The sequence below is a fragment of the Ictalurus furcatus genome, chromosome 3 (assembly GCF_023375685.1).
Source record: "Ictalurus furcatus strain D&B chromosome 3, Billie_1.0, whole genome shotgun sequence".
NCBI lineage: Eukaryota > Metazoa > Chordata > Actinopteri > Siluriformes > Ictaluridae > Ictalurus > Ictalurus furcatus.
In genome coordinates this window covers 21911475-21923680 of record NC_071257.1, presented here as the reverse complement: position 1 = coordinate 21923680, position 12206 = coordinate 21911475, and the positions used below count along the sequence as shown (strand labels likewise).

Sequence of the window (12206 nt, the reverse complement as noted above, 5' to 3'; positions counted from 1 at the left end):
TTCACTCATTATTTCTGTATGTTCCAAGCCACTGATGAGCTGCATTTAGGCTCATTTTATTCATAGGAAAGCTTTGAATATGTTCATTCATTAACACTGTGGAGTACGTGCATTAATCATATGCCAGCATTGGAGTTGCTGTTGGGTTGGAGCAATAATAATGATTGCTACTGATTTTTGTTCTGTTTATACAGAGGTTACAACATTCTTCAGATTTGGTCGGGTTTATTTTGGAGCTGAGGACCATATTGGTAATTTTATAGTTTCTACTTTAATTTGTCGTTTCTCTTTTGCTTGTTGTTTCATGTCTTTGCTACATGTTCATATATCTCATGGTGAAAGCATGAATTTCTGTATAAACATACTGAGTTTTACCGTATTCTGAATGTTTCTTTGTTTTCATCACTTTTGATCAGGAAGTAGCAATGAAGAGCCAGCCAAGCTGGCAGTCCATTCCACCACCTCAGTACTATTCACAGCTCATCACAGAGATAGAGAGTTTAGGATGGGATAAGTATGACATGCTTACAACTTATTGTTTTGGACCCTGTTTACATTTGGGTGTTTCATGCATTTTGTATGTTGGTAAGATTCTAACCCAAGGGTGCTGAACTCAATTTCTATCTGAGCTATGTGGACATTTTTGTGAGCCTTTGCAGGGCTGTAAACTAAGGTCATTAAGTGTGCATATATTCTCTAAGCTTCTTTACTGTAGCAGTAAACAAAGAAATCACTCAGGCTTATCATTGCTAAGAACATGCATGTCCTTTGTCTTTTGCCGCTCTTGTCTCTTGTTGATTCTTTTTAACATTTGGAGCTCAATCGTTATAACAAGGGCCAAATAACACCAGACGTGAAATGTTTTTAGACCAGCATTTCAGTATGCAAGAGCCCTGTAAGACACACATAAAATGCACCAAGTTGCATTTGTTTTAGGGTCACACCATGAAAACTGCAGTTGTGACCTGAGGGTAAAATACCAGAAAAATTAACTTTGAAGAACACTCCCACTCTTATGCTGACATTCCCATCAGACATCATGGCATATGGATCAAAAGATAACATCCATCCATCTTCAACCGCTTACTCCTTTTCAGGGTCGCGGGAGAACCTGGAGCCTATCCCAGGAAGCATCGGGCACAAGGCGGGGTACACCCTGGACAGGGTGCGCACAATCACATACACACTCACACACCCATTCATACACTACAGACATGCCAATCAGCCTATCGTCTTTGGACTGGGGGGAGGACTGGGGGGAGTTTCCTTCCTCCGGGAGGAAACCGGAGTACCCGGAAGAAAACCCCAACTGGGCCCTGGCGGAATTGAACCCCGGACCCTGGAGGTTTGAGGCAAACATGCTAACCGCTAAGCCACTGTGCAGTTCAAAAGATAACATCTCCATTCAAATTCATGTAACAAGGACACAAAAATAACAATGAATTTGTCAATTAAAATTTTATTTTATAAAATAGGAAAACATTTGACAAGACAATAAATAACATTGAAAACAAGTTTGAACATAATCTCTTGATCCATTAACTTGAATATGTCAAGATAACTCTTTAGGTTATTTCCGATCCAATCAAAAAGAAGGATTCAGAACACTGAAGGTACAGAGTGCATCACTAGGAAGTTAAGGTAACACTATACCTTAATGTGTGGATGATGCACCTCATGCCTGAATGTGGGATCCAGTGGGAAGTTTGAAGCTTGGGAATAAGGCTGTGGCTGTTTCGAGTGTAACATACCCAAAACAGGACACAATAAAACTATAAAATGTTGATTTTATCTATAATCTTAAGTTCTGGTCATTTTCTTCTGTTTTTTTTAAATACCATTAATTGTGTTTGACTGACAGAAATGTTGTTGTTACTAATGGAAACCTTGTTTTTATTAAAACAGTTTGAGTGTAACCCATGCAGACACCAGCAGTTACATTCGCAATGACTTTTGAAAGACCTTACACCCAAAATGGGCTGTGACCCTGAACAAGCATTCCCATAGATGGCCATTAAGTAGCCTTAGTACTAAAATAGGAAAACTTTTATTTCAGGAAAGGGTAGGAATTAAAGCAAAAAATAATTGCCTTATTAGGTAAGGTAAGGAATGGCACAATTTCCAACGCCTATTAATGGGGGGAGTTTAGAAAGACTATGTTTTTACAGTAGTTAGGAACAGGATGACTGAACTGATCTTATGTATATCTCAAGGTGTAACACCTTACATTAGTCATGATATTTAACAATATTCACTGCAATGTAAAATTTTACTGGCAATGATTTATGTACATTTGAATGGCTACAGTTTTCATGGAGAGACAGTTTACACTTTATCTCTACTCTACAAGTCCTTAAAAATGCACTGAAACCTCACAGTTGTACCATTTCTACAATGTGAACTTTATTACAATCAGAATATATAAGGATGGGTGGCACAGTGATGTAGCAGGCTGCGTGGCCACCTCACAGCTCCAGGGTTTCACATGTCCTCGCTGTGTGTCTGTGAGTTTTTCCCCCGGGTTCTCTGGTTTCCTTCCACCTCCCAAAAACATTCATTCATGTCACATTTTTAATTGAACTGTATGGTAAATGCAGCTGGTCCAATGTCAACTCTCCACATGCCTGACATGACTTACGGACATTGCTGTAGGATTGGGCATTGTTTTTCTTTATAAAAATGAAACGGAACGTGTGCAATGCAGATTAGACGTATGGCCACTATACACTTACGCAGCGTTTCCAGAGTGAATTCAAGGAAATACTTCTCCAGCATGAAAATGTTGAGTAGGACTGAACTCCAGACAGATTCAGTATGTTTTTCTTTGCTCTATTTAGCTCACAGATGAGATTGACATCTGTGTTTTAACCACCCGCCTTTAAAATTGTAGTGAAATGCAGACACAGTAATGGTGTAATATGCAAATTAGCTCATTATGTTTGACCACCAACTTCTTTGGTGTTTTTTTTTTGTTGTTGTTGTTTGCAAATCATGATTTATGCATCAACAATCGCAAATTTCCATGCTGTTTTTTTTTAATCGGTTATGTACAAGGTGTATTACGATGACATGCAGCAGGTAGTTTTGGTTGTTAAACATGGCTTGGAGAGACTGCTGCATTCACACTAGTGGCTAAAATGCATTTGTGAACTCCTGAAGTGTTTTTAGTATTTAAAACTTTTTAAAAAAATTTTTTAATGTTGATAAGCCCTAAACGGGATAGAATACTGAAACACAAGATGCATGAAAACAGCGGCTTATACTGAATCCTACCCTCAATACTCTGATATTTAAAACATTTTTCTGTTTCATTTTCTTTTATTGAAATATCCTGATTGGAGCTTTAGAGCATATACATTGTTGGCCTCTAAGATCTTTATCTACAAGATGCAGCAGTGTACTTCAGCTGCGTAGTTCACCCTACACGGAGGCCGTTTGTGGCTTGTAGACCACGTATCATGCTTTGATTCTTTCTGTTAACGGTCAGAGATGTAATTATGATATTAGTAAATGCAAATTGGTATATTTGGGAGCCCACATTTAAGCTTAATGGGGAACTGTAGAAGTTATAAGAGAGAGATGAGACAAGGTGCACATTTCCATTTTTCACTGCTGAATTGTGGTCAGAAGTATTACACGGCAGCACTATCTGTAAATGTACTTGAGATTAATTAAGATCCTTAATTTGTATTAGTGGTTATAGCCTCAAGTCTGACATGGTAGTGAACTCTTATTGGTTTAGGCAAGGGGGGTATGCTGCAGAACCTGGTCATTTTAATGAGTTTTAGTTGCCTTGAAGAAGGCATATTTAGTGTTAATTGCTGTAAAGATGGGGGTCACTTTTTTTTTTACTCTGGTCTTATCCTCAAAAATAGCTTAAAAGTGTCAGGCTTTAAGAAAAATGATAACTCATTTGATCACTGCTCAGCTAGATGTATTAAAAGATGCAGTGTAGGGTATGCAGTAAGGTGTGTCGCATTTTTCCGACACAGAAAAAGGCTCTTCATTATTTTAGTTATTTATTTTGGTTGAGTTTGCATCTGCATTTATATTTTATTATTTATTTATTTTGAGGACAGTCTTTGCACCAGGGCCTTAGTGGGAAGTTGTCATAGCTTGCACATATACAAAGGATATAATCTGAGCCCCTCTCTATAGTCTTTTAACACCCCACCAGGATAATGACACCTGAAAATGCTTCCTATTGGCTGTCCCTCCTGCCTTCTAGATCAAGCTGGCACTTTGTATTTTAAAAGCACATGATCTCTGGTGGCACCTCCCTAAGAACAGAATACCATTCACTATTTTTAGCGCCTGGCTCCAAAAATCCTGGATCCTTGACAATATTACAGCTTATAGTTTTACTTTATATTTCTTTCATCCAAATGTTTTATACTGTTGTATCTTCGTCCATGTTGGCCTGTTTGTATGCATACACACCAAATGTTCCCTGCAACGTTTATGAGCGCCGCTGATTTTGTAGTTGCAAATGTAATGTTCTCATCAATCCTCCCAGCAAGACATCAAGCTGTCAAGCTGTTTCAATCATCTGAAGTGAATGCCAGCATGCCCTGATACTTCACTCAGTGGAATGCAGAACGGCATACTGGCTTGGAAAAAGGTCTTCTGTTTGTTGGAAATGAACGAAGCGTATGTTTTGAGGCATCCGTTCGTGTAACTGAATGTGATCTTTATCCCATTGCTTGATGGAGTGTAAAGGAAGGTGCCTAAGAATGAGAAACAAGACTATTCAGAAAATGAAGGAATTCTGATTACATAGTATTACAAGATGAGAATACTGATTAGAGGTATAGTTAGTGAATGAAGTTGTCATAAAGATAGGAATTCTTTTTGAGGGAATCGTGAAATAACTGCTGGTTCTGAGCTGTGATGAGGAGAATTAAGTAGACTAAGATGTTCTATATTTGAGTTTGTGTAAAGCTCAAGTTTTAGTAAAAGAAACACTATCACAGTTTCTGCTCTGTAATTCCTTTTATCAGTGAACCTTTTATAGAAGACCTGCACATGGTAACAAATTCAAACAAAAACCAACATAAGGTGTATTGAGCCACCAGAGCTTCTTTATTGTCTGTTGTTATAGAGTTTCTGGAAGACCTGCAGTCACAGGATGATCACCGTTCTTCCAAAGATCTTCCCTCATTTGATGTTTTGATGACGATGGTGGTGGAGAACTCCAATTGGGTTGGGATCTGGTGACTGTGCATGCCATAGCATATGATTTCCATCATTTCCATACTCATTAATCATTCAGTGAGCCTCTGTGGATGGGACTGGAGTGATCCTGGATATGACCACTCCCATCAGGATAGAAATGTTTCATAATAGGATAAATGTGATCAGTCATGGACCTAAACCATGCCAGCAAAAATCCCTGCAGAGCATAACAGCGCCACCAGTTTTTCTCTTTACTTTTCCACCTGTCTGTAATTGTTCTATAAATTAAGGAAAGATGTGTATCTGCATGAGGCCTGTTCAAGGATACATTTATTATTCTATCTTATGCAAAAGGTAACATATTACATAATAGACCACTTTTCAGACAAAACATTAATACTGTCAAGTATTCAAGTATGTTGTGAAGGCTCCAGAAGAACTGTGGTAGATTTTCCAGCATGCTTGGAAAAACGTCCCCGCCAGTATGCACATAAAACTGTGCAAAATGTAGTGATGCATTTTTAAAGACGAAGGGTTGTCACTAAATATTGACTTTGTTTTAGTTAGTGCTGTTTACTGCTCTTTTTAAATCTAAAAAGAAACTGCATTATTTCTGAAGGTATCTTTGTTTTACATGTGCCAAACACTTCTGCATGTGTTTAATTTACAAATGATTTGATTCTAAGTTGAACTAGGTTTGGTTTTTTTTTGTGGGGTTTTTTTTTTTTATTTTTTTTAATTATTTTTTTTACTGATTAATGATACATGTGGCCATATGAGTATTCCCACTCGCACTTACTGTTATTGTCTTTTATTGCAGGCTGATCTTCATCGACACTGACTTCCACACTCTTAAGTTGAAGGCAGAGGACTCCTCTCATCGTCAGCATGTCTTTACAGTTAAGCTTAAATCAAAGGTGAGGCAAGCTTATCTTTCAAAACCTAGATCACATGCATTTCTTCTTTACATGTATTTCTTAAATCTTGGTTTAATTGATGGGTTTGTTTGAGAATGAAACTTTTGAAGTCTAAGCTACATCCACCAGGTGACCTAAACCTAGATTGAGATAGGGCTGGGCGGTACAGAAAAAAATGTATCAGGATATAATGTTTCATACAATTCGGTATCGATAATTATTGATACATTTGAATCTTTTTTAAACAAACAAAAAAATTATATATAATATATATTTATATTTAACCACTGTATTTTTTTAAATTTACCCACTTTATAAAGACAAACAAAAAATCATTTTAGTTTTAAGTCAAAAATAGAATTTAAACAAATATCTTCAATTATATCTTGTATGAAGATTAAATAAATAAGTGTTAAAGAAACTCTTGAACTTAATAAATAAAATGTTACAAAATGTGTGCAATGTAAAACAATCAAAGCAAACTTTAAAGGAGATTCCTGTGACTCCTGGTGCTCTGGTTTGTGCTCAGCTTGTTAGCATAGTTAGCCTAGCCTCATATAAAACTTCCACTTTAACACTTACTACCGAAGAACACTGTACTGAGGTCTGTGTCTGATGATTTGAGCTCCTGCTCTGAGGAAACTCACTGTCTTCCCCAGAGCTGACATTTTAACAGAAAACACAAAAAGCGGCAAAATGTCACCTTTCTTCCTCGGCCGCTGTTCAGAGTCACACGCACTGTACATGTGGAGCACTGCGCATGCGCACTGCAAGTCTCTCACAGCTTGTTTCTCCGTACTTGGCCCAGGATGTTTTTTTTTTGCAAAGCTTACAAACAACTGTGTTCTGATGTTGGTCAGACAAAAAGAAGCCCCCAAAAAAGCAGGAAATCCTTCACATGTTTTCTAATGTCACGTGGCGATGGCGCAACCAAACCCCACAGATACGCATCTTGTTATTGGCTGTTTGCTTGTCACTCATAGCACACTCCTTTATCAAGGCATATGATCGGTTGTTTATGGTCCAGGCACGGCACATGCTTGAAGGTTGTTCATGCAACCAAACTTCATGTCTGTTTACATTTTATCGAGCGTTATACCGAACATTTTTTCTATCGTTACCGATAAAGGTGTACTGTCAATAAATACTGATACCGTTTTATCACCCAGCCCTAGACTGAATTATAGTAGTGGTTTTTTATTGTTGTTGTTTCTATATGTTAATTTTTGGTTACATTTATGTGATATCCTGTGACAGTAAGACATTTTGCAGAGATCTGAAAATTTAGATAAGAACTAGCCTTAGTGGTGATAGGAGAAGGTAAGACATGCAGAGGGAGAGATAAGGCCATACATGATCTCTATAAAATGATTACAGGGGCCACAGCAGAAGCAGAAAATTGAGCTGTGCGAGAGCTACAAAATAGCATTTCACTGAGAGAGGTAGTGGCCAAGGCAGCTCAGGATTTGGAGCGATAGTGGGTCAGAAATGCCAGCGGCAGGTCGCTGGCACCGTGCAGGGTCTTGATAAGATTCAGCAGGGCGTGAGGAACGCTCCATGCCCACATGCCTACTGAGGGTTAAAAATAGCAGCGATGCCCCTGCCTCACATATGCTCGCCCTCCCAGGGGAAGGCGTCTCTCTGTCAGGACCTCCAGAAGTTGTACCTCCCCATGACACTATGCTGCTGACATGGACACAGTTAGATAACCTCAAGTTTAACTTGAATGGCGAGGGAGTTGTATGAAAGTAGTAATGTGAAATTACGATCGTTTTCCAACACATTCAACCAAGTGGTTTATACAGTTTATAATTTCTTGAGTTTGTAAAGTAAATTTCAAGTACATACAGTATTTCTTATTTAGGCTGCCTTTCTTTTGGGTTACTAAGAAAATTTCAATGCCAAATGTGTGTTCTTTCAAATTTTTACTACATTCCTTTCTGCATTATAGGCCCTTCCATAGAGGAACTCTATTTCTAGTAGAAATGGCATCGGGTCTAGGATCCTACATGACCCTACAAAAAAAGTTACGGGAGTGGGCAATCATGTGGGCGGGAGCAGGCAGAAGATATAAAGCTCAAGAGACAAGAAAGCCATTAATATGGGAGTGTATTGAATATGGCTGGTTGATCACATGGTGCAGCATGCCATGTTTACATTCATTCATCCTAATTAAATACTTCCTAGTTAGAGTCACTGCGGTTTAGGTCAGTGGTCCTTAGAGTCGGATTTAGTTAGTGTTAGTTTTTGTTAGTAATTCACAACCCACCACTATCAGACTTTTGTATTTAAGACCAAGTTCTTTTAATTATTAGCCATTAACTGGTCAATTGGGTTTAATACAAACCTCAGTAACGCAAAAGTACAGTACTATGCAAAGGTCTTCAGCACATGCAAAGAAAGGCTGGAGAGCAAACATGTGATTATTTCCCCTCGCGCAAGTGCTGGAGCTCGTAGTGCCCCCTTTTAGTGACACTGACTTTGTGCGTTTGTTATGGTTTCTGTCCTGTCTCTGCCCCCTTGTGTGTCATCATTAGTCTCAGCTATTCTTTTTCACCTTTAATTACGTTTGTCATTTTAACCCCTCGTGTCCCATTGTTCAACGCAAAGTATTGCATGAGTTTTCTGTGTACTAAGCCTTTGTTCATAGTTTTGATCCTGTTCTCGGTCTCGTTGTTTGATTCTTGTTTGTGCCCATCTGCCGGTTGCCTGACCTTTTGCCTGTTTCTGACCACGCTATTGTCTCACGTTTTGGATTTGTCTGCCTCTCTTCAATAAAACTCTCTTCAATAAACCTTTCAATATATGTAAAAGCTTTTTTAAAAATTGATTGGCATTTTACTGGCATATTTTATGTCGTAGAATAAACGTGAAAATATTTTGAGCTTGTGTTCACCACAGACCTTATTTCAGGCGTTTAACCAAAATCACATAAAAAAAAACTGGAGATGCACCAATGTATCGGCCGATAAGCGGTATCAGCCGATAAAGGCTATTTTCGCTGATCAGGGCTGATCATATCAAAAGAGAGCGGGAAAACACATTGATTTCGTGCTGTGGGTAAAGATGTCTCTTGTGTGGAATGATGACAAAACTGCAGTTTGTAATCTATGTAATCTCTGCACTGCTACAATTTTACACCAAAAGTGAGCCGCAGTAAAACGGGAGTTTCGGCGTAGAGTATACATTTTTTCCCACGCTACTCGCATGCTGTTCATGCTGAATTAAAGCACCGGTACACGGCTGAAAGATTTAAATGAAGATGGGTTGACAAAAAAATATATATTGCACAGAAAAGTATATTTCTAGAGTAGTATGTTTCATATCCAGTTAATGAGTTAATAGCATCAAAAAAAGTTTATATTAAGCCTATATATTACCAGTTTGATGTCAATGATGAAGTAGAAATGTTAAATAAGTTAAGAAATCTTACTTTAATCTGTGTTAAGGTTAATTTGAGTAATGTGTTTTCTGTTTATGTGACCAGTTACTGTGAAACAACTTGTTGAAATGGAGAGAATAAAGTTTTTATTTGCATTTCTTTCAGAATTGTGCAATTAATTATTAATTTAAAAGAAGGCATAAAAGGCAGAACTATCGATATCGGCTGATATCACTTTGAATAATCGGTTATCGTATTGGCTGAGAAATTTAGTATCGGTGCATCTCTTAAAAAAAAATATATATATATATATATATATATATATATATATATATATATATATATATATATATATATATATTAGACTTCAGCTAACTCGTTTTTGGGTTTTGGCATTATAAAATGACGTCATCCCTGTGCCACTCTATGGTGACTGGCTGCAAGTTTAGGAAGCGCTTGGTTTGATATTCAGTGGAGTTTTCTATGAGCGGAGGACGAACTTTAAACGTCAATATCGCAGTCGATCATGTTCATGTAATTGTGGGCAGTCAAAATAGTAATCGAGATCAATATTTAATTCATTGTGCAACCCTACTAAGACCTTTGCACAGTACTCTAAGTCAGCCTATACATCTGCATCTATCTATAATATCTACTTTGAAATTTCAGGAATAGAAAAAAACATTATAGCACTAATAAATAGTGGAGTGTAGCTTACAGGTAAAGTGGTCTCTAACTACACAATGTTTGAGAAACCCTGTATATAATTACTGTATATATTGATTTATATTTTGGGAAATAGAACAAAATAAGTTCATTTGAAAATATTGTGAGCAGGTGTAAACGAAAATAATAACCGTAGGTGTAGGTGCAGTAATGATCAAACTTTCTGTAGGTGGGAGTGGGGTTTAAAAACAAAACGCTCCTACATGACCTCTAATTTATAACTTTAGTGACTGTCAATCACCTATTAAAGAGTAATGTTATTTCCCTACGTTCTGGTCTTCTCAGTACCCAGCAGAAGCTCCAGAATGCTCCGCGGACCTGCCTGTCCCACTGGTCATTACGTGGACCCCACAGGTATAATGTTTGTGTACACACAGGTTCCTAAAAATGCATTGTTTTATTTATTTGATTTGTGAGGTACTGGCACTGCAGCTTATCCACACCCCTCTGAATTCTGCTTAGATTTTTTTAATTGGCCTCTTTTTACTCAAGAATGCAAGCACAATGATGCTAATTCCTTCAAGGTTGGCAGTTGAAGACATGTTTGTGTTGATGAAGAAAGTGTTTTTGTATGGCAGTGTTGCTTTTTTTCATGGAGTTTACAGCTCTCTGAGGCTTCAAGTTTGCCAGATGAACTGAGAGGACAGTGATGAGACTGTGATAAAGGAAAAAACACTAATAAGACACAACTACTAAGTCTCTAAAAGTAGAGAAGTTTGCAACAGTGTGCATAAAACTAAGGAAGAAATGGATTACAGTCATATTTCATTATCAGGCAGCATATGAGAATATTCTACAGTAGTGTAGTGTAAAGTAGTGTTGAAGGTGAGAGAGTTTACTAGCTGGATCCATATGTAGCATGGCAGTAGTACATGGCACTCTGACGATGAAGGCCAGCTCAGCACCTTCTGCTTCCCCCTGCACTGCTGGGATGCTGATGTCTTGATGCATCTTCTACGTTCCAAGAAAACTCTGCCCCCCTACCTTTCCAGCTGATTTAAATGACTAATTACACTGCATGTCATTGCAAGGCCATAATGCATGTTTGCATATGATGGATCTACAGCCCTGATAAGAGGCTTTTGCTCTTCTGGGCTCTCTGTAAGATGGCACATGCAGCAGTGCAGGTGTGGCTCTGCAGGAACACAGCTCAGTCAGTCACCCAGCCAGCGTCCTGTGGACTCGTTCATCAAACTCATCAAGCCTGAGTGCACACGAAATGTGCCGTTATTGTGCATATGGTAATAAAGCCTGATATTAAAAGTGAAGCTTGTGATATTGCTTCAAATCTTAGGCCATGCATACACACTTTTCCTTTTCTTTCCTCTAGAACAGATTAATCTAGTACACCCTTCGGTTATTAACACACATATACGGCAAATATTCAAGGGTATGTTTAGGTCAATTTTGTGTTTATTCCTTAGTAGTTTAAATTCTAAGTGCTTACACCGAGCACATGAGTTGGAACTAAGGAGGGAAAATATACCCAAGCTGTGACACATAAAATAACTTAATTGGCTACTACTAAGAACATGGAGATTGACAAGATTACATAATTACTATGTGGATTTGCTTCTATCCATAAAGCTTAATCATCAAACACTGTGCTGACTGCTTATTTAAAAACATACCATTAGGATAGCTATGGCATAATTTAAAATGAGTATTTTCCATCGTGGCTCATGAGCTATTCACCACTTTCTTTCATTCACACTGGAGATGTCTTTCTATATGATTTTGTATCTTTCACTCTGCGCATGCCGCTAACACAGTCATCTTATTTGGGTATCCATGTGGAATATAACTATGATAAACATTTAAACCAGGTGAGGGCTGGGTAGGTGATGTCAGTGGGACTGAGGGCACATTTTCAATTTAAACTTTATTTTTAAATACAAATTGTCAGAATACTAGTCAAGTATACATAACAAATCACTTGTTTCAACTTTAAGCCATGGCTCTTTTCATTTAAATAGTTTGACTCACAAGCGAGGGGAAAGGAAGCA

The 12206-nt window shown here is 37.9% G+C and overlaps 1 protein-coding gene across 1 annotated transcript in view; it reads left to right on the top strand.

The window, feature by feature from the left end:
- fancl (FA complementation group L) overlaps positions 1-12206 on the top strand; it is a 34833-nt gene that overhangs the window by 11858 nt on the left and 10769 nt on the right. Inside the window, exons 4-7 of the mRNA XM_053621421.1 lie at positions 195-251; positions 417-514; positions 5996-6092; positions 10486-10554. Of these exons, the coding sequence (XP_053477396.1) occupies positions 195-251; positions 417-514; positions 5996-6092; positions 10486-10554 (321 nt within the window). The remainder of the gene's footprint in view (positions 1-194; positions 252-416; positions 515-5995; positions 6093-10485; positions 10555-12206) is intronic.